General features: G+C 42.4%; 1 protein-coding gene across 4 annotated transcripts in view; it reads left to right on the top strand.

The window, feature by feature from the left end:
• Window positions 1-22,527, top strand: part of TEAD1 (TEA domain transcription factor 1) — a 269,214-nt gene that overhangs the window by 167,412 nt on the left and 79,275 nt on the right. For 2 of the 4 annotated variants that reach the window (XM_054438556.2, XM_063671150.1), the window contains exons 3-5: window positions 19,029-19,093; window positions 21,447-21,509; window positions 21,599-21,661. In XM_054438556.2, the coding sequence (XP_054294531.1) occupies window positions 19,029-19,093; window positions 21,447-21,509; window positions 21,599-21,661 (191 nt within the window). The remainder of the gene's footprint in view (window positions 1-19,028; window positions 19,094-21,446; window positions 21,510-21,598; window positions 21,662-22,527) is intronic. The other 2 variants (XM_054438557.2, XM_063671151.1) reach the window with 2 other exon arrangements.

Here is a 22,527-nt window from a genome sequence, read left to right as displayed (position 1 = left end):
TTATTCTAATTTCACTAAACTAACTCTCTTCTGCTAGGCAGATTAACAACATTGGAAGTTGCTTCCAGGAAAAAAAAATTTTTTTTTTCTAGCTAATTGTTTATCTGGGAGGATGCAAATGGTGGTTTTAAGTCCTTTAAGTCATCCATCATGCCTGGCAGCCTCTATTGTCTCATTGTTGGATTTGAGCCAAGTCAGACCCTTTCTATTGGTCTTGGGAGGGTGCACATAGATCTGGCTCTGCCAAATCTGTGTTCACAAGGAGTCCGAGCCCAGCTCTAAGGGAAGGTAATGTTGGCAGATCTATAGATCCCCTCAGATTGGAAAAGATCATGCATCCTCGTTTCTTATGGCACATGAAAGTAGAAAGTAGCGCTCTATTGAAAGTAGAAGTGACAGGACTTGTTCTCTCAGTTCTTCCAGTGTCTACGAATTACTGTTAGTTTTTAAACACATTTTTGTGGATGTAATAAAATACTGTTTATAGTCAGCTACAAAGTAAGTAATTACAATGCGGGAAATGAAATTCAATATAGCTTTGTTGTGGTTTTTTGAATTTTAATTAAACCAGTCTTAGAGTAAATTATAAATGCTGCTGCTTTTGTTGTGACAAGTGACATCGACAAAATATTAATCTAATGGATTGTTATTCACAAAAGCTAAATGTCTTTTCAAATCTGCAAGGTTTGGTTGTTTATTTTGTTTTACTTTTCAGTTTGTGTTTTAAAAAATCTAGAGAAAAGAATAAAGTTTTAAAACCACATGAAATAACTCCATGTATGGAATATTTCATTGTTGATGTCTTGCCAGCCATAATTGCATGCATCTCATTTATGGCACTGAAAACTTGTTCTTTTTTAAAATTAGATGTTTCTGTGGTCACTTTTTTGGTATCATTAAAACTGGAGCCGGGGTAAATAACCAACTATTGACCACGAAGCCTAATATTAAAGGAATAATCAGCCCATGTTCCTATTAGATCATTTCCGTTTTCTCTTACTTTATAAATTACCTTGTTGCTTAAAAATGACATTTTGTTGGTTGTGAAGTCCTCTTATAGCTAAATTATTCAAGTTATTTTCTTTGGAGATTCTTTAACTTGAATTTATATAAACTGTAAAGAATGTATATTAAATATTCAAAAACTTTTCTTTATGCCAGTTTCTTATTTTCACCCATCATGACTTAAAGCTTTTTTTGTTTTAGCGTTTTGATGTTTAAATAAATGTAAATAATTTAGTTACAAGGTCTTTATGGTAGTGCCGCCATTGTTTTTAAGAAGACAAATTTTAATTCAAGGCTAAAAACTTCACATTTGCTTATCTCTTTTTACTCTTAAGTACTAAGAGTCCAGAGGTTAGAGTAAAATCACCTTTTCCTCATAGTTTTTTCTTTCAACGTGTTAGAAATCCCTGTTTGAAAAGGAGAGCCAGTTCCTCCCCCTTTTTATGTTTGAGGGGATGATGGTAAAATCACATTATTCAGTCAGTTTCCACATGTGATTTGTTGCCTATTTTTTTTTATCCAGGGATTAAATTGTTGCCACCACCAGCATCAAATCACTGGGGGGCAGGGGTGGGGAAGGTGCGAGACAGTTGGTTATAGACATCCAAATATGACGACAGAAAAATCTCCACAACAATATGGCAGTGGAGCATTTGCTGACTTCAGAGTGCCAGATCAACCCCAATATTTTTTTCAGGGATGCTAAACCTCTTGTAACTGCTAAATTGGATTTGTCACTGAATGAAGTATCAGCTGCTGTTGGACAAGACCATAAAAGCCAGCCGGCTGGCCCTTTGTAGGCAGGGCTTACCCAACGATTGATATGTTTTAGCACTTTTGGGATTATTGTGATTAAGAGGAAACCATTCTGAATGAGCGAGAAAAGGGGGTAAGAACACACAGCCCACAGCTGGTGAGCAGCATGCGTTGGCTCCAAGGAAGTCACCATTATGGCTTTCTCCTGGTTCCTGCCCTGATTGACGTGTATGAAGTCTTTTTTTTTTTGGAGACAGGGTCTCGCCTGTCGCCCAGGCTGAAGTGCAGTGGCGCGATCTTGGCTTGCTGCAACCTCTGCCTCCCGGATTCAAGCAATTCTCTGCCTCAGCCTCCTGAGTAGCTGGGACTACAGGCACCCACTACCATGCCCGGCTAATTTTTGTATTTTTAGTAGACACGGGGTTTCACCATCTTGGCCAGGCTGGTCTTGAACTCCTGACCTCAAGTGATCCACCCTCGGCCTCTGAAATTGCTGGGATTACAGGCATACAGGCATGAGCCACTGCACTGGGCCTGAAATTTTTATATGAGGAAGTGGTGTCCTTGTTTTCTCCAGTTGCAGCTCTTTCTGCAGGGAAAGAGACATTTGGAATGTCGTGGACTTGAGAATTCTGAATGCTTTCAAAGCACTATTGTGTGTGCGCGCGCACACGCACACACAGTAGCTAGAAGTGTTAGTCTAGCACAGGAGTTAATTGAGTTAATGTGTAGGGAATTCAGTAATAACAACAGAGCGTCCTCTTTCATTTCCCAGATCCAAAGCTCTGTGACATGCATTAACAATATACCTCCATGTAGTTTGTGTCTCAGTCTGTGTGCATGTGTGTGATGGCTAAATGGGAACTGCACGGCCAGTGGATTTGTGAACTTGAGCACCTGCACCTGGCTAAGGGTTTATTAAGTATGGAAACCGTACTGTCTTTGTAAAACAGGTTTCATCTCAAGAACCACCTGCCCCTTTTAGCAGTGGGCTTTTGCATGTGTCTTGCACTAGCCAAGACAAGTCTATCCAAGAGGGAGCTTGTGGAGTAGGTTGGTGTTTGCATCTTTCCCAGTACTCCCAAATGCACATAGAATTGGTCGCCTCTCTGGCTGTCCCAGGGGGCTGTACCCCGCTCATGTTCAGAGTTTGCTCAGCATACCACACAGGAAAGAGGCCGGCTTGCCAGGTCCTGCGGAGCGCCTTTCCAAGCCTGTGAAAGGCACGAATCATCCAGCAGCCGAGCATGCTTACAGCTGGCCCTTTGCTAGCTTTGATCTGCGAATCAGGCCACACCATGAATGCCCTTATTGTCATGTTATGTGTACACAGTGTGTGAATTATTGAAAATAGGGAGGCCTGAGCCTCATCTGGTAGAGATTACAGTGCAGGCATGCTGGGCGAAGGTCTGTAATTGAAAATCCCCAGATGCTGTTTATTTGGCCTTTGTCACATGACCTGCTGCAGGAAGATTGTCTGAACAAAATGTTGCCTGCATGGAGAGTGGAGCCTGCCCTCCCCCACCCCCCAGATCCTCCACAGGCTCAGTCTGTGCACAGCTTAAACACCTGCCCAAAGGATTTTTAAAGGCTTAAAATAGATTCACTCATAGCATTTAAATAGAGGGCATCTTGCTTGTTGGTTTAAACTGCTTAAGCGGTTGTTGACTTGTGGAACCTTCTATCCACACAAGGGTTTGCTGGATAATTTCACTCTGAGATATCTTTACAAAGCAACATTCAGGGCCCGAGCCACATAAGTAGTTTGGGCTCTGGCTTTTTTTTTTTTTTTTAGAAGTCAAACTTCTGTGTGGCGAATGAGCTTGCAGATAAGGCTATGTTGACTGTATATATTCCTTCTGTCTGTAGAAAATATTGTGGGTACTGAGAATAAGGCCTTGAGTTAGCTTGTCTGACTTCCGTTTGTCCAGTTCATTCTTACCTATTTTGCCTATAAACAAGTTGAGGTGTTTCTTAGAAAATTTGTTTTTCTCAATTAAATGCTGAATGTTATCCTCTCTGTCAATGGCGGATTGAAGTAGGATACTAAATCTGAAATTGATGAAGATCACAAGAATTAAAAACAGGGAAGATTGAGCTAATTTTGAAGTAAGAAGGGCTTTAAGCTTTCCAGGTTCATTCTGTTAGGGAACAAAACAGCCACATGTCCTCTTTCGTTGCCAGTCTGTCTCAGCTGTGCTTGTGGGTTCCTCTTTGATTTCTTGGAGCTTAAGAAGAGGAAAGATTCATGAGTATTTCTGCATTCCATAAGCATCCAACATGACTCTGAGCTCCTTGAAGGCAGGAGCCCTGTTGCATACTTCTTTGCATCCCCAGTGCCTGCCAACACAATGCTTTCTCTGTCTTCCTGCGGCTTCCCCCTCCCTTTCTGCCTGCCCATTCAAAGAAGACAGTCACTGCCTCCCATGAGCCATGATGTCATGTATTCAGATATTTTTTCTTTCAGGGAGAGACTCAAGTCAACAGTAGCACATTCTTCGTACAGGGCCAGAGGTTGGGAGGATGGAGTAGATGGGAGTGGGATGTGGGTCCTGCCTTCACAAAGCTCACAATCTGCCAAGGAAAAAGCAAAAACAGGCAGAATGTGGTGTAGCAAGCTTGTGCTAGCCTTGTGCACAAAGTATGGTGAGCAGGAGGGGCAGACCCAGCCCACTGCTGGGGAGTGAGTGGAGGAAGTGCCAGCTGCAGAGGCCTGGCAGCTCAGGAATCATTCATTGTTCAGTAGATTTGGTGGGGTGGGGGTGGAGGCGGTGGCCATTTCACACAAAGGAAATAGCACCCAACATGACAGGAATAAGGATTTTTAGAGACAGAAGTGTATGTAGAGAGTGGCAGGAGAAAAGACAAAAACTGGTTTGCCCATGTAATGTTTTAATTTTTTATGGATATAATGTGTTTATGTGTTACCTAGATCATTAGAAATTTATTTTATTTTATTTTAGTTTTTAGAGACGGGGTCTTGCTATGTTGGCCAGGTTGTTCTTGAACTCCTGGCCTCAAGCAGTGCTCCTGTCTTGGCCTCCCAAGGTGCTAGGATTATAGGCGTGAGCCAGTGTGCCCAGCCTAGAAATTTAAAAGGAGAAGAAAAACCAAGCGGCTGTCCTGAATCTAAGCTCAACTGAGAAAGGTGATTTTCTTGGTTTCCTTGGTCATCATCTCCAGTGGGAACCCTATATCATAGGCCACTGCTTTCTCTGTCGTGACTAGCTGGTATGGGGTTACCTCTGGCTGCTTCTAGTTTTGAGATAGGTTAGATGTGGCTAGGGCAGTGGGGTCAGTGACCCAGAACATGGCAACCCTAGGAGGAAACATCTCTGGGCACCTGTCTCAGGCCCTTCCTCAGTACATCTCCTATCCATCTAATCGTTCTGTCTTTGATTACCATTGTTTGGCTTCTAGCCTCATTTCTCTTCCTAGACCATAAACTCCTTGAGGGCAGAGAGTGTGTATTATTCCAGCATGTTTCTCTTCTAGAGCCTAGCATAATCCCTTTTATATAGAAAATATTCTATAAATTTTATTGAATGGGAGAGGAAAGTGCCTTGGGGCCAGATTATGTAGGCCTTGGATGCTTAAAGAGTTGAGGCTTTATTCTTCTGTATTGTGGATGAGAAATTAGAGAACTTTAAAGTGATGTGTGTACAATTCAGTCCATTTCATGGCTGGATTCTGCCTCCATCTAAGATTTTGTTCTCATTAAACACTTAACAGTTGGTCTAATGTTAAGGAGTAAGGAACTTGGAAGACAAAGCTGGGTTCAAATCCCGACTCCACTGCTTAACTAGTTGGGAACTTGGGCAAGTTTCTTAACTTCTTTGAACTGCAGTTTCAGCATGTATAAAATGCTGAGCTAGGTAGAATTAGGTGAATGTGAAGGTTAAATTTGTGGTATATAAGCACAGTGCTTTGGCCAAGTGCAGTGGCTTATGCCTGTAATCCCAGTACTTTGTGAGGCTGAAGCAGGAGGATTGCTTGAGGCCAGTAGTTCAAAACCAGCATGGGCAACACAGTGAGACCCCATCTCTACAAAAAATTTAAAAAAAAAAAATAGCTGCGTATAGTGGCACACGTCTGTAGTCCTAGCTACTCAGGAGACTGAGGTGGGAGGATTGCTTGAAATCAGGAGGTCTAGGTGGCACTGAGTCATGATCACACCACTGTATTCCAGCCTGAGCAACAGAGTGAGACCCTGTGTCACCAAAAAAATAAAAAAAAGCACAGTGCTTTCCATAGTGCTGGTGCATAGTAGATACACAGCGCATGTCATTGCCCAACTTTCTTGCTTTTTTTTTCTTTCTTTTTATTTTGAGATGGAATCTCGCTCTGTTGCCCAGGCTGGAGTGCAGTGGCACTGTCTGGGCTCACTGCAACCTCTGCCTCTCGGATTCAAGCGATTCTCCTGCCTCAGCCTCCTGAGTAGCTGGGATTAGAAGCACATGCCACCGTGTCCAGCTAATTTTTTGTATTTTTAGTAGAGGTGGGATTTCGCCATGTTGGCCAGGCTGGTCTCAAACTCCTGACCTCAAGTGACCCCCCTGCCTGGACCTCCCAAAAGTGCTGGGATTACAGGCTTGAGCCACTGTTCCCTGCAAAAGCCCAACTTTCTATAGCCTCCCACCATCTCTAAACCCCGCAATAGTGTTTCATTTAGCTTATTGCCTGAATTTCAGTTTCTTCAGTTTGAGTTCATTTTAAAAATGTTATTCCTTCTCATCATGCTTTTCATATTTTTATTAAATTACTGAGTGCCTAGACATTTAGATACTCCTTCAGCATGTTTTCTAAGCAGCAAGTCATCCCTGTGCATACCATTTTGACTTAATGCTTGCATAACTTACCTTTGTGTAGCTATTGTTGTAGTAGCTTCAGAAGTTGATACAATTCTTCTGGTGATAGTTGTTTTTACAACAAGAACTAAATACTGGAAGTCCAGTGAGGGACATGCTGTTTAATGCAACACCTCCAGCCTCTTCATAGACTTAATTTTACAGTCTGTCACAAATTTTAAGAATTTTGGCTATACTTAGCCTCTGGCAAAAACCTCATTCCTGCTATTTATTCAATGGAGAATCTATTTCAAATTAAAAGATTTGTGCCCTCTTAATGTTATCACAATAAATGCTCTGTTTACTTGGAAACAATTTTTAGGACCATGTCATTTTGAAAATTGAAGAGGATATAAAGATTGGAAAAGATGTTCAATTTCAACAACATTAGCAATAGAAGCATCATGGGTTTATACCAGATGCCATGTAAGTATGGTGTCCTAAACAGAAAGCCTTTTTGAGCCCTTTTAGGACCCTATATATCAGTTCAAGCAACGAAGACATATAAACCTGGTGCAGTGACATTACATTACAGTTAAAGAACTGGGCCAGGTGTGGTGACACATGCCTATAATCCCAGCACTTTCGGAGGCCGAGGCGTGTGTATCACCTGAGGTCAGGAGTTCGAGCCCAGCATGACCAACATGGGGAAACTGTCTCTACTAAATAACAAAAAATTAGCCGGGCGTGGTGGCTCATGCCTGTAATCCCGGCTACTCAGGAGGCTGAGGCAGGAGAACAGCTTGAACCCGGGAGGCGGAGGCTGCAGTGAGCCGAGGTCGTGCCATTGCTCTCCAGCCTGGGCAACAGGAGTGAAACTCCGTCTCAAAAACAGTTGAAGGACCATTTTAGAGCCCCAGAAGGTGCCAGAGCCTTCCCATTTTCTGTTACTAATGCATACAGCAGCCCTCTAGAGTAGGAGCTGTTATTTCCATTTTACAGGTAAGGAAATAGAGGCCTAGAGAAGTTGAGCAAGTTTCCCAAGTTCACACAGCTCATAAGTCCCGTTTCCTCAGAAGAATCTAGGCAGTCATACCTTTGAGTCAAAAAACCAGAAATCGGCAGCATTGCATCATTAAGATTCTTCATTAGAGTCTAGCAGTGTTTAGCACTTCAAATGTGTGGATTTCACACTTCTCTAAGGCCAAATAATTAATAAATAGAGTGCTTTTAGCAAAGTGCTGTCTACTTTTCATAATCTTTTTCTAGATCTTTTCTTCGGATTTTCTTTATACAAAAGAGGTGAGCTCCTTCATTCATTTATTAAAAGCATTTATTGAGCGAGACACGGAAAGAAAAAAAACTATTTCATGATCTCACTTATACGTGGAATCTTTAAAAAAAAGTCATATATATACAGAGTAGAGAAAAAACAACAGAGGATACTGAGAACTAGAGGAGGAGAGAGGAAATGGATATGTAGGTCAAAAGATACAAAGTAGCAGGTATGAGTCTAGAGGTTCACTGTACAACATAAGGACTACAGTTAGAATTATGCTAGACACTTTTAGGAGGATTTTCACACACAAAAATTACTATGTGATGATAGCTATGTTAATCTGTTTCACTATGGTAGCCATTTTATTATCTATATGTATCTCATAATATCATTTTGTAAACTTCAAATATATGCAATAAAATGTATTTTAAAAAGAAAAAAAAATGGCTGGGCGCGGTGGCTCACACCTGTAATCCCAGCACTTTGGGAGGCTGAGGTGGACAGATCACCTGAGGTCAGGAGTTCGAGACCAGCCTGGCCAACGTTGTGAAACCCCCATCTCTACTGAAAATACAAAAAGTTAGCCAGGCATGGTGGCGGGCAACTGTAATCCCAGCTACTTGGGAAGCTGAGGCAGGAGAATCACTTGAACCCAGGAGGCAGAGGTGAGCCGAGATCGTTCCACTGCACTCCAGACCGGGCAACAGAGCAAGACTCCATCTCCAAAAAAAGGGGGGGAAAAAACTATTTATTGAGCACGTACTTAATAGCTACCAGATGTGGGGTCACAGAGAACCAGACAGGTGCTTTACCATGGAGCAGTCACTATTCTAGGAGGTGGATGAATAGTCTGTAGATAAGTAATGGCAGTGCAGCAGTAGCAGGGGTGCATGCTCAGTACTTGAGGTTACAAAGCAGGAAATGACTAACTCAGTTTGGATGGCTCCCACAGACATCGGGGAGGAAGTGTTCCAGGTGGAGTATACAGGAATGAATAGGATTTTGCAGGTAAAAGAGGAGAGAAAGAACATGTAAGGATAGGTGGTTCCACAAAGGCATAGAGGTATCTTTGGAAAAGAATGACAGTGGTCTGGGGAACTCTATGAAGATCCACATTCTAGAATAGAGGAGCCCTATACAGGAGTGGGCTCTTAGCTTTAGGTACCAGACTAAGGAGTTTGTGTTTTGCTTGTAGTGGATGAGAACCTGTTGGTATAGGAAGGCGACATAACTAGATGTGGAGGTGAAAGAAAAGACAAATGCTTGCAAGATGAGTGGCAGGAAATGTTGGGCACCTGAGAGCCTGTGGGTAGCAGTCTATTTAGGTCACAGTTGGGGGCAGCAAGTTCAGGCTCCATTAAATCTCATCTTTTTTTTCCTTTTTTTTTTTTTTTTTTTTGAGACAGAGTCTCACTCTGTTGCCCAGGCTGGAGTGCAGTGGTGCGATCTTGGCTCACTGCAACCTCTGCCCCCTTGGTTCAAGCAATTCTCTTGCCTCAGCCTCCCTAGTAGCTGGGATTACAGGTGTGTGCCACCACATCAAACTAATTTTTGTATTTTTAGTAGAGACGGGGTTTCACCATGTTGACCAGGCTGGTCTCGAACTCCTGACCTCCCACCTTGACCTCCCAAAGTGCTGGGATTACAGGCATGAGCCACCATGCCTGGCCTCCATTAAATCTCATCTACACTTTAAGTGTATGGGATACCAAGATGTGGAAGACATGGACTGAACCTTGAAGAAGCTTGTAGTCTGTTACACAGGGAACTCAGCAGAGTCTGATTGTGGGCGGTTCCCTGACACATGAAGTAAAGAACTATGAGACCAGGACAGAATGGTGAAGCTCATGCTGCTTGCCTAGTTAAGAGTCAAGCCATCATTCCCCTCGTATACTAAGTGACTTGTTTTTAATTCATAGTACTTTTTGTTTCACTTTATAATATTGTGGTCTTTCCCAGTCACTGGTCCGGTGAAGTGGGCTCTGGGCCCCTGGCTGCCTGGCTTACACCTCTTCATACACTCCATGTCTAGCATGTGTTTCAGGCACGTTTCAGGTGAGGTTTCTTGGAGGAGACATCTGAGCTGGACCTGGAAAGATTTTCCTTGGTGGTCTTAAGGGGTATTGCAGCTATAATACCTTAGCATGGCAGGGTGGGTTCAGGGAACTGGAAGCTTGATAGGTATTTTAATGGTGGTAAAATGAATGGTGGTGGTGGTGGTGGTGGTGGTGGTGGTGGTGGTGGTGGTGGTGGTGGTGGTGGTGGTGATGTGTCATGGAAAATATTTAGGGGCCAGATGGTGGGGACAACACTGAACACCATACTAAAGCAGTTTATTCCTTTAGATATGGGCAGTAGGAGCCTTGGAAGGTCTTGTAACAGAACTGTGTTTTAGGTAGCTGTGTAGAGGATGGATTAGAAAGAAAAATGATCAGAGGCATAGTTACAGTAGTAAGGCTAGTCAGACTACTCATTAGAAGATTAAGAAAGTGATTATGTGGCGTATCTTTATTGCCTCATAGAGAATGAGCCACTAAGAAAATTTCATTCATATTTATTTTTCATCTAGAAATAGTTAGAACAGAAACAACTTCTATCTAACATAGCAGTGTTGTATTCACTATGCAGCCTTAAACATTTTTACTTGCTCATCTCTTTTTGACCCCCGTAACCCAAGGCAAATGTGTAGTTTGTAAGCGGTTCCTCTAAGATGCAGGAGAACACAGTGTTCTATGGAGTCGTCACGTGATAATGTTATCAGCTGCTGTTGACTGATACAAACTCCTGAGAAGGTGGGACTTGAGTTATCGCCAGACACTCGCAGGGATATGAGATAGAAGTTCTGAGTAACCAGGAGTTAATGCAGCCTTTCTCTGTATGTTCTTTCTCTGAAAGCTGTTTTTTTTTTATAAGCCCCTGGGTGAATGCAGACACATATTATCTCCAGGGATTGCCATTGTTTACCTCCTGAAGGCCGTCAGTCCTTTGGTGAACTTCTAGTTTGGGAACAAGTAGTACCAGCCCCTGACAACCCTGAATGGGCGGCCTGGCTGTTTCTGGTGATTTTCCACATTGGTGCTGATTTCTGGTCAATGATTTATATTGAGGATTAACTGAGAACTTCCTCGTTGGACATGCTGTGGGACTGGTTCAGAGGCTGTTTTTCATGAGCCTGTCCTTACACCTAATCTTAGCCTGTGCCCCTTCTCCCTGCCTGGCTCTCCATCCCTCTCTGTCATTTACTCAGTCTGTAGCCACTGAGGACCTGCTGTGTTCTCAGCACTGGGTGCACAGTGATGAGCAAAACCCAGTTTATGCTCTGGGCTCCTGTGGACTTCTCTGTCTGGTAGTAGAGGGGTAGGCACATGTTCATCTTATAGTCTTATTCAGATAAATGGAACACAGTAGCTGTGCTGCATGCTGTGACCGAGAGGAGTAGGTTCCTGTGAGAGCGCATGTTAGGGTGATCTGACCAGTTCTCATAGGTTAGAGTTCTTCCAAACAAGACATAAGCACCTCCAAGGCAGGGATGGCATGTTTTCTTTTTCTTTCTCTTTTTAGACAGGGTCTCACTCTGTTGTCCAGGCTGGAGTACAGTGGTGTGATCTTGGCTCACTGCATGCTTGAACTCCTGGGTTCAAGCAATCCTCCTGCTTCAGCCTCCTGAGTACCTGGGATGACAGGCAGGTGCTACCAAGCCTGGCTGATTTTTTTTTTTTTTTTTAAAAGAGATAGTGTCTCACTCTCAGCCAGGCTGGTCTCAAACTCCTGGGCTCAAGTTATCCTCCTGCCTCAGCCTCCCAAAGTGCTTGGATTACAGGTGTGAGCCACTGCACCCAGCTTGAGATGGCATCTTTTTACCCCCATAATTTTAGCATGTTGCTTGTATTCCATCCACACACAGTCCATGTGTGACCAGTGGATGACTGACCAGCTTCCATAGGCCTCCTTTCTTTTCTGGGACAAGTTGCTATGGCATCAGTGTAGAAGAAATGGTTAATTAGTAACTCCTCACAGGTTAGTTAATAAATGTTCTTTACTGCTTCCTCTGGCAGTATCCACAAATACATACCTCCTAGATCTTCAGGAAGATGGATGGGGAGATAAAACACCCCCATTCTGTAGACCTCTCCCAAGACAGTGACATGTGGTTTCCTCAGTGTCTCCTTCATCTATACTTTTTGGTTGTTGGCTTGTTTGCTTTCTTTTTTTTTCTTTGTTTCTTTCTTTTTTCTTTTTTTTTTTTTGAGATGGAGTCTCGCTCTGTCATCAGGCTAGAGTGCTGTGGCATGATCTCAGCTCACTGCAACCTCTGACTCCCTGGTTCAAGTGACTCTCCTGCCTCAGCCTCCCAAGTAGCTGGGATTACAGGCATGTGCCACCACGCCCAGCTTATTTTTGTATTTTTAGTAGAGATGGGGTTTCACCATATTGGCCAGGATGGTCTTGATCTCCTGACTGCGTGATCCACCCGCCTTGGCCTCCCAAAGTGCTGGGATTACAGGCATGAGCCATTGCGCCTGACCAGGTTGTTGGCTTTCATATCCTAAAATATTTTTTTTCCTTTTGATGAACCCCAGCTGATGAAAACGGACTTCATGGGCTAAGCACAGTAGTTCACGCCTGTAATCCCAGCACTTTGGGAGGCCAAGGCAGGAGGATCACTTGAGGCCAGGAGTTCGAGAGTAGCCTGGGCAACATAGTGAGACCTCTGTCTCTACAAAAAAAAATTTAAGAATTAGCCAGGCGTGGTGTACCTGCCTGTGGTCCCAGCTACTTGGGAGGCTGAGGTGAGAGGATCACTTGAGCCCGGGAGATCAAGGCTACAGTGAGCCATGATCATGCCACTGCACTCCAGCCTGGGCAACAGAGCTAGACCTTGTCTAAAAAAAAAAAAAGGAGTGGTGGGGGCTTATGACTAGAAGGCAGTTTAGCACTGTCTTGTAGAATCTTGCCTGAGAAATTTCTTTGTAAACCACTCTCCCCATGCTTTGTGCTGATGCTGGCATGGGGTCTCCTGTGGAAGACATCTTTCTTTGCTGCTTTCCACTGGGTTTTCTTTTTCCTTTTTTTTTTTTTTTTAACTTTATGTTGATGATCTGGTGCCAAACTGGGACTACAGGGATGTAGGAGCCTCTTTTCTGACGTGAAGAATGACTCGGTCCGTAAATGTTGAGCCACCTGAGAAAGGGAGGCGGAGAAGAGATCCATGTCATTGGTTCTTGTTGCCAAGGACTTTATGACTTGGTTGCAATCATGACATGTGCTGAAATGATACCACATAGGGCAGAAAAAAATACAAGTTACCAGCAAAGAAACCCAGGTCAAAGGCTGTGAATGTTTAGGGAAAGGGGAGGCCTCCACCAGCTAGAAGGTTCATGAAGGATGAGGCCTTGGGAAGGCAGGCAGATTCCAGACATGCAGAAATGGGCAAGGACAGTACAGGCCATGACAGCGGTTGTGCACCCAGGTACAAAGTTCAAGGTGTTCACAGGAAACAGTCGATAATCTAGTAGTACTACTGGGCTGAGTTAGGGTTTGTGGGGTGGGGGGATATGTAGAAGACCCTTGTTTGATGTAGCTTTGGTCTAGCAGTCAAGGGAAATGAGTTTTCTTTCTGATTTTCCTTGTTTTAATATGGAAGAAGGGGGTGGAGAATCCTCACACATCCCTGCCAGTGAAGGGAAAGGGCCAGCAGATGTTTCCTTAGAGAAGCCAAGCTAGAGCTCCTTCCTAGGCCCAGGGCAGTCCAGTCCTGCATGGGTGTGAGTTTGCCTTAGGACTGGCCACGGCCAGGGAAGAGAAGCATTGCATTTGTTGCTTCTTTCTTGGTGGTTCCCTGACTCCATTCAGTTACAAAGTGGCTCTTACACTGTTAAAGCTTGAGTGTCTCTGGGCTACAATTTCTAGCCACAGACCTTCATTTACTGTGCCTCAAACATGACCTTGAGGCCACATCACATTATATATACAGCCCACAACAACGTTCACCAGTCTTCTATCTGGTAAGGCAAGCGCAGTGCAAACTCCATGCCTTTCTGCTGGGATCTCTCTCGTATTGCCCGTTTAGCAGGAAATTCCATGGCAATCCAAGATGCAAGAGAAGCCAATGATGGGCTCACTTCGAACTGTGTTATATTATTTAGGAAAAAGAAAATAAAATGAAATAAAAACTAGATTACAGTGCCTGGTGAGGATCACAGTGTAAAAGTGACAGGTCAGGCTGTGTTTGTCCTTTCTGCTTATGTGCAGCCAGTGGGAAAGACAAGGGCAGCTACAACTACAGCATCTGAGGCTTAAAGAGGTGACATGTTGTGCATTTCTAAAATAATTTTTATGTTGTAGAGAAGCTTTATATCTCTCTCTGACTCACTGGACAGGCGTGGTGTAAGGCACAAAGGAAGACGGTCCCCAGTTGACTGCAGGATTGTCTTAGGAAAATAATAATTAACTTAAAGTTAGCTTTATTGAAAGTCATTTTTGTAGCATCAGGTTTACTGAGTCAAGCATCTCTCTCTCTCTCTCTCTCTCTGTGTGTGTGTGTGTGTGTGTGTGTGTGTGTTAGGAGATCATGGCTGCAACAGGACTATGCTGCGTAGCTTGGAGACCCACTTTCAGTTACATCAGTGATGGTGCTGCTTGTCTTCTGGCCCTTAGGAAATGCTGCATCTTAGTAACATGATTAAAATCCAGGGCTGTGGAATCTGTGAGCTCACCCCTTTGGAGGGCAGGGCTGTAGAAATATACATAGGGGCCAGTGCAGTGGCTTATGCCTGTAATTTCAGCATTTTAGGAGGCCGAGGTGGGCAGATCGCTTGAGCTCAGGAGTTTGAGACCATCCTGGGCAACATAATGAAATCCCGTCTTTACAAAAAAATACAAAAGTTGGTCTGGTGTGGTGGAGCAGGCCTGTAGTCCCATGAGCTACCACAATCTCATGCTACTTGGAGAGCTAAGGCAGGAGGATCACTTGAACCTGAGAGGTTGAGGCTGCAGTGAGCCGAGATTGTGCCACTGCACTCCAGCCAGGGTGATAAATGTGAGACGCTGTCTCAAAAAAAATAAAGGAAATAGAGATAGGGCTTAGGATGTCGTATCAGGGCTGCTGACAAGACTCTCCTCAGAACCTAGTTGATACACCATGCATATACAATCCCAAAGAGCCAAAAAGATCTTCCAAAATTGTTTGGAATGGCATACTTCTTTAAATGGGTAAGTATAGTTAAATTCTGGAAAGATTTAGAATTAAACATATAAAATTTTAATAGAATTAAAGCCATAGTGTTAATGTTTTTGATTTAAAGGATTTATGTATATTTGATATTTCAAGTAATTAAAAGAAATAATTTGGCCTAGGTAACAGATCAGCCTGTATTTCCAAATTAAAATGTACAATGAAGTAGCTGATTTAGACATTTGATTTGGGGGAAGGTTGAAATTGTACTAGTTTTATAAGCAATATTTTAGTGCATTTAAGAGAATTTATTAGGTTTCTAAGACTTGTTTAAGGGAAGATTTTATAATTTAAAGCAGGTAGTTCTAATATTTAAAAGAAATAATTACTGTTCATGGCTTGAAACATAGATGAAAGAAAGAACATGGGTTTTTGAAATGTGAGCTTGCTCATCTGAAAAGCAAGGACATGAGAGTTAAGATGAGCTTTCAATGAAATAGTGACTACAGCGTAATGCCCAGGCCACAGTACTCAGTAAGGACCTGTTGAAGTCATAATTTTTAGAAGTCACTGAACAACAGGATACGTTCTGAGAAATACATCATCAGGTGATTTTAGTCATTGTTAGAAAATCATCAAGTGTACTTACACAAACCTAGATGGAATAGCCAACTACACACCTAGGCTGCAAACCTGTGTGGTGTTACTGTACTGAATACTGTAGGCCATTGTAACACAATGGTAAGATTTGAGTATCTAAACATAATCTAAACATAGAAAAGACAGTAAAAACATGCCATTTTAATTTTATGGGACCACCATCATGTATGCAGCTCATTGTTGACCAAAATGTCATTATGTGGTGCATGATTGTACTTCAGTCAAAGTATGAGTTGACACTGTTTAACTCCAAGGGGTGCCATTTGTATAGGCTGTGGTACACAGTCAAATAGGGCTGTCTTGGATATTGGTTTTATTCATTCAACTCCAAGTGCTGCAAGAAATTAAAAGTTAGTTAGGTTATGTGTCACACCTATCAAGCTATTCTGTCTGTTTTCCCAGAAAATAAGCAAGCTTGAGGGTAGGAGACATTTTTGTCATCTAGACAAAGTTCAGACAAAATTGTATGTAATACAGAGCCCTGGATCCGTTTCGCCTTGGCCACTCAAATAGCCCTGAACAGGATGCACAGTGAGGCCCCAGGTTGGAGGATGCTTGGCTTGTCTGCAGACATTGTCATTTAGCTCTGGCTTCTCGTAATTAGATACTCCTAGCTGGGCTCTGCTGTCAGCGAGCCTTCAAGACAAATTGCAAAATCTGTACAACCATCTGAGAGATGGAGAAGTAGATCCAATGATACTACAGGGGATATTGGTAGTTCTCAAAAGTTTGAAAGAGAATGCTTAGAAAAGCAATCCTCAAAACTGAATTTAGAGGTCCTTGTCCTGTGGTAAAAGGGTTCAGTCACAGTCAGGATCTGAGAAGATCTTGCAGGCAGGAATGATAGACTGAATCTAAGGGGATAAAATGCAGTAGAAAAAATGTAAGGTTCTGTTTTGAGGTCTGAAAATCTCAGCTATGCATTAAAAAGACTGGAAACAGGGGTAGGGACATATCAGAAGACGAGCCCGTATGAAAAAGACCTAGGAGTTTAAGTTGGCATATATTGATAATTTATTGTGCTGCTTAAAAATTTAATGCAGTGTTTGGCTGCATTAACAGAGGTAGAGTATTTAGGATGAGAGAGGTAATAAACTGACTCTGATGCTGTAGCAGGAGCACTGCCACAGTTCTGGACTCCAAGCTTTGAAAGGAAGACAGACAAAGGATGGTCACAGGATGGTGTGTGGGAGTGTTCCAAAGCTTGTCAGATAACAAAGTAACACAGGAGGTTTAGCTTGTGTACAAGTCCAAGAGGACCCCAGAGCTGCTGTTAATATCTGAAAGGCAGTTAAATAAATAAGGGACTGGACTTCTTGTTAAGAGCAACAGGAAGGATCTGGGGATGAAAGTTAAAGCAGACCCCCAAAAGGAGGGTCTTCTTATTCTTAAATATGTTCTAAGATAGAATAGGCTACTTCCTCAATTTTAGAAGTGCTGACTAAGGCTTATGAGTACTTTCAGGAATGTGAATGGATGACCCAGGGGTACTTTCTAGCCCCAAGATTTCATGATTCCTTTGCCTTCCATTGATGACCATGTCCTGCACAGTCCCAGCACTGGCAGGTGGTGGACAGAGCCATGACTCTAGGACATTCTAGGCAGTGATGAGAGAGTCTTTGCAATTCTCAGACAAGATTTCCCTAAAGACATTTTGATGTTGGTCTTCATCAGTGTTTCCAGTTCTTTACTCTGCTAGGGAAGATCTGGGGGATATGGTCACTTCCTTTCAGCAGAGCCTGTGTTATTTCCTCATTCATTCTTTTCTCTGTGCCCAGCAGTGTGCTAGGTGCTAGGGGGACATTGAGGAAGAAGACAAAGTTCTTCCCCTCTTCAAGTATGCAGTATATCTGGGAAGAAGTAAGACAGCAAACACAAATTTTACAACTAACTATAAAGTTAAAAATACAGTTACAGTTTGGGTACATCCTAGGAAGGAGAAGTGCAGTTTGTGCCACCATTGGGGTGTAGAACAAGGCAACCAAACCTAGTTGGGCGATTAGAGAAGACTTCCCCAAGGGAGTGACATCCAAGTGAGGCCTTGAAGGAGAAGTAGAATCTAGCACAATGGTCTCAGGCTGGTGAAGCACATGAGTGAATGCCACAGCAGCGGGCTTCAGACTTGTTCTTGACCAAAGGAATTTTTCACAAGGATGGAGCTGAGCTGATACAAAGCCAGCCAACAGTAGTGCTATGAAATGGTGGTTTTCCATTTACTGTAGAAAGTATGTAGAAATAATTTCAGTTCCTAGTATTACAGCAAGTTGAAGTCGTAAATAGGACCTGCTTAGAAGAACCCATGTCTTGTATGAGTGGTTTTTATTTCACGTGGTATCTTGGTAATACAGTCTCTGCTTGGCTTCTGGGGATGTTTTTTCCTATCATGGTTTTCTGAAGTCAGGTTGCCTGAGACTTCTCAGTTTCCTGGTGGGATAGGGATAGAAGGTTTTTGTTTATACTTTTGGGCATTTATCTTTCCCCAGAAGGTTATATAACTTGGAGGAGATTGAGTCATTTTTTTCACTGACTACCTTTAGGGGGTGTCTGCCTTCATACTGTTAGCTTCTTGTCATTGTCCGGCTTCCATGGCCACAGCAGCTCATTCATTCTCTTGTGGCTGTGATTTTAGCTGGAGTTAACTATGAGTTGAAACTTGAATAAGAAGGAAAATGAATATGAATGTGAATATGAAAAACCAAAGACTAGAAGAGAACTGGGTTTGTTTATTCCCAGACTAATCCTTGTTTGTATTTGTTGCTTATATGAGTGACCCACCACCCACAGCATACAAACAGACAAAAAGGTACATCTTAAGAAGATAAATTTCAGCTGGGCGCGGTGGCTCATGCCTGTAATCCCAGCACTTAAGGAGGCCAAGGCCGGCGGATCACCTGAGGTCGGGGGTTCGAGACCAACCTGACCAACATGGAGAAACCCTGTCCCTACTAAAAATACAAAATTAGCCGGGCGTGATGGCGCACGCCTGTAATCCCAGCTACTTGGGATGCTGAGGCAGGAGAATCACTTGAACCTGGGAGGCAGAGGTTGCCATGAGCCAAGATCGTGCCATTGCACTCCAGCCTGGGCGACAAGAGTGAAACTCCGTCTTTTTAAAAAAAAAAAAAAAAAAAAAGATAAATTTCTATTCTCAGATGCTGGTCTAAGTTCAAATTTAAATGCCTTTCATCTTAATTTTTCCTAGTAAACATTTTTGCAGACAATTGTGCTGTTTTATTTTTCTAGCATTAGTAAACACATAGTTGTAATTTTAAAATTCTTGATTCTGAATTTTGTTTTTTGCTTTCAAGGACTTTGTTGGTTTGGTTTTTTGGTAACCCACCTCATGGTAAATTCTTCTTTCTTTCAGGTAGGAATGAATTGATAGCCAGATACATCAAACTCAGGACAGGCAAGACGAGGACCAGAAAACAGGTAAAATAACCCACCTGGAAATTGTGCATGTCAGCGAATGGCCCAAAAAGGCGTTTTGGCTGCAGTGGCTGGCTATGCTTTGGCTCCTAGGAGCCCCCAATTTGAGTTCCCTGTAAGGACGTCAGTGTTGGAGGTATTTTAAATTGGCTCAGTTTTCACTGTTCATCATTTCAGTGACCCTTTATTATGTGGTCTTACAAGTTCCTTTTATACTCACGTGGGAAAATGTCACTGCTAAGGACGGTGTATGAACCGCTCCTGTACTGTATTTCAAAGCTGACATTTCTTTCCCAAAATGTGCACCTGTGAACACTGCAAAAACTGCAAGTGCAAATGCACTTGCAGGTCATGAAATTTTGAGATTTTGTGCGTTGTAAAATCCTGGAGCAATTATATATTAGTCATAATTTCAATGAAAAAGTAACATCAGCAGTCTTGAGTATTGGCCTGAATGTAATGCTAAATGATGTGCGTCCAGGGAACTGTTGCTTTTTAAGCGATGGCTTTTTGTCAGTAGCTGCTGTGACTGAAATGAAGTTACAACTTCAATACCCCTGTGCAGAGCAGTATCAGGAATTCTCTGCCCTTTGGCAGAGCTCTGCCTTTCCTCGTTCTTTCAGATGTAAAACAGCCCAAATCTCTGACATGAGCCAGTTTAGAACTGGAACGAATGAAAAATTAGTGTTTAACTAAAAACAAAAAAAAGAAAGGAGGAAAAAAAACCCCTAAAAACCTCATGGGTGAGTTGTTAACAGAAAAGAATCATTTTTTAATGTCGATTTATGCTGAATGATACAGCATGAACCTTAAAAACTGTAATCAGACCAAAAGGCTAGCTAAACCGTGGTCTCATTAAGATTGAGCAGCAGATTTCAGTTCTTTTCCCAGTGAGGAATTGTTTTCATGAGTGTTTATAACGGGGAGAGGCTTTTCCCCAGGAATGCTACTTGTGCCACAGCCTGGGAGCCTGGCTGCTGAGTCAGCACAAAGAGAAGTGGCCTCCTGCCAGCACGCAGAGGCAGCGCATTGTCTGTTTGGGGGATGCTAGTGGCCGTCATCAAGTCAGAGAATCACAGAAGAACAAAATTCGGGTGAAAACAAGTAACAGCAGGAGCCAGATGGAGGGGTGAAGAGGATGGGGGAGTTTCAGCTTCTCTGTACTTAAGAAAAGTACCAAAGCAAATTGGAAAAAAAAAAATAATTGAGTAATTGAAGCTCAAAGACAAAGTTAAAGATAAAAGGACCGTTTATTATAAATCCTGTTTTAGAGCCACTGGAGAGTTGGAAATGGAGTAATCACCACACAGTCTGAGTCGCTGAACTTTTAAATGGAAGGTTCTAAATTTTGGAAACCAGTGGATCTAATCATCTACATTCTGACAGTGCGGGACCTGGGCTGTCTGCTGGTCTGTGAGCTCTGGTCATTTGCCCGTTGACCCCTTCACTGAGGGACTCTTCTAAATTTAACCAAGTCCCACTGAAAGAGATGCAGATTTCAGTGGAATCATTGTGTTTCAGAAGCTGGGCTTGGCTACATTTCCACGCCCCGGCATCCTGGGGATGTTTTTAGGCAGCAGTTGGTGATACCTCTCCAATGTGAATTTGTTGTTCAGCAAATCCATGTGGTTTTCAACCCAGATTTTTAACAGGATGGCTGGCTGGCTGTATTCACACATTTCGCTTTGTAATAATATGCAAATCCACTTGGCGCCCAGTCAATACCCAAAAGAGTGGAAGGATTAAAGATTTATAAGGGGGGGGAAAAAAAAAGCTCTGCTAACTGGGTCTTTCCATTTCTCTTTGAGATCTAATTTACATGTCAGTATTATTTTAACGTTTGCTACAGAATCCAGAGCTCTTAATGAGATCAGAATACAACCGACAGCTTCAGCTTTTTGATTCTGCAGAATGTGCTAATTTATGGATAGTCTCTTCTAAATTGAGAAAAAGGGATTTTCCCTCCTGATACTGAGAAGCTATAAATATTTTCATTTACCTTTACCCCCACCTTTTTAATTTTAGAATGAAAACAGCCCCTCTCATCCCTCCCAAAATTAGTTTTTCCCAGTGCCCATGATTTCTCTCTGGTGGGAAGACTAAGATGAGTCTTAACTTTCATCCTGAATCGAGTCACTGCAGTGATGACCCAGTATGAAAAGCTTAGAGCAGCGCTGGGGGCTTGTGTCTGGCTGGGACTGTGTATTCCTAACTGCAGAGCTTTGTTGAGATGCAAATAACCACCCCCCAACCCCACCCCAAAACCCTCCCGAAGAGTAGCGATTTTATATTTGATTTCCTTTTTTTGTTTTGTTTTGTTTTGTTTTGTTTCCCCTCATAAACCCGAACAATGTAGGTGTCTAGTCATATACAGGTCTTAGCAAGAAAGAAAGTTCGAGAAATTCAAGCCGCCATTAAGGTACGTCTGGCTTGCCCACTTGTAGGGGGCTTTTCATCTCCATGGTTACAGGCTTTTCCTTTGTTTTCCTCCCTTCCCCTACCCTGCAGGTGTCTAGTCACATTCAGGTTCTTGCCAGAAGGAAATCTCGTGATTTTCATTCCAAGCTAAAGGTATGCGCTTTTCTGCTTTTTGGCTTGTGGTTGCTATGCATCTCACTTCCTGTTTTCCATGGTGACTGGTAAATGCCTGGTGCTGGGATTCTTGTAACCTAGTTTCCTTGCATGTGAGAGCTGTTTACATTTCTTTGTGTTTAATCTCTCTGTTTCTGTACTAGCCTCACATTAAACTCAATGTGTGTGAGCGCGTGCGTGTGTTTGCGTGTGTTGTGTGTGTGTTTGTGTGTGTTCCTAATAACAATGCAAATGCAGCGGAGAGCTGGTCTTGATAACTTTTCAGCACAGCAACATGATTTTTTTTTTTTAACCTTCAGATGTCCACCAAGCAGCCATGGGCTAGGAAAGCTTAAAAAAAGAAAAGTCCAGAGATGCAAAATTGAGTAGAGATTATTTAGAAAGAATCATTTCCAAAGTGGTCATGAAATTACCTTTTTAAAAAATTTAGAAATTATTTTAACTCATGCTTTTGATGTATTTTTAAGAAGACTTATAAAAAATACGTCTTTTTCATGCATGTCTCTTCCCGCAGAGTATTTTCTGCCAGATTTCTTCCACATTGCTTACTACTGTTTTTTAAGTGAATGGCACTCTTATTAAAAGAGAAATCTGAGCAGTGGCCTTTAAAAAAAAGATAGATCTTAGAGATGGGAAAGCTCTTGATCAAACCCATTTGCAGTTTCATTTGTACTTGAGTTTACTTAAATTTTTTTTTACTTGTACCTCATTTTTCAGTCTCAAAATATATTTTATAGGAAAAATGGGGGCATTGATAATTTTTCATATACAACTTCTTTCTACTTTTTCCTTTTATAAAATTTATAATAAAACATACCTTTTATTTTTCTATAATGCCCTATTTT

This window comes from Pongo pygmaeus, chromosome 9 (assembly GCF_028885625.2).
Source record: "Pongo pygmaeus isolate AG05252 chromosome 9, NHGRI_mPonPyg2-v2.0_pri, whole genome shotgun sequence".
NCBI classification, from domain to species: Eukaryota; Metazoa; Chordata; class Mammalia; order Primates; family Hominidae; genus Pongo; species Pongo pygmaeus.
This window is presented reverse-complemented; position numbering and strand designations above follow the sequence as displayed.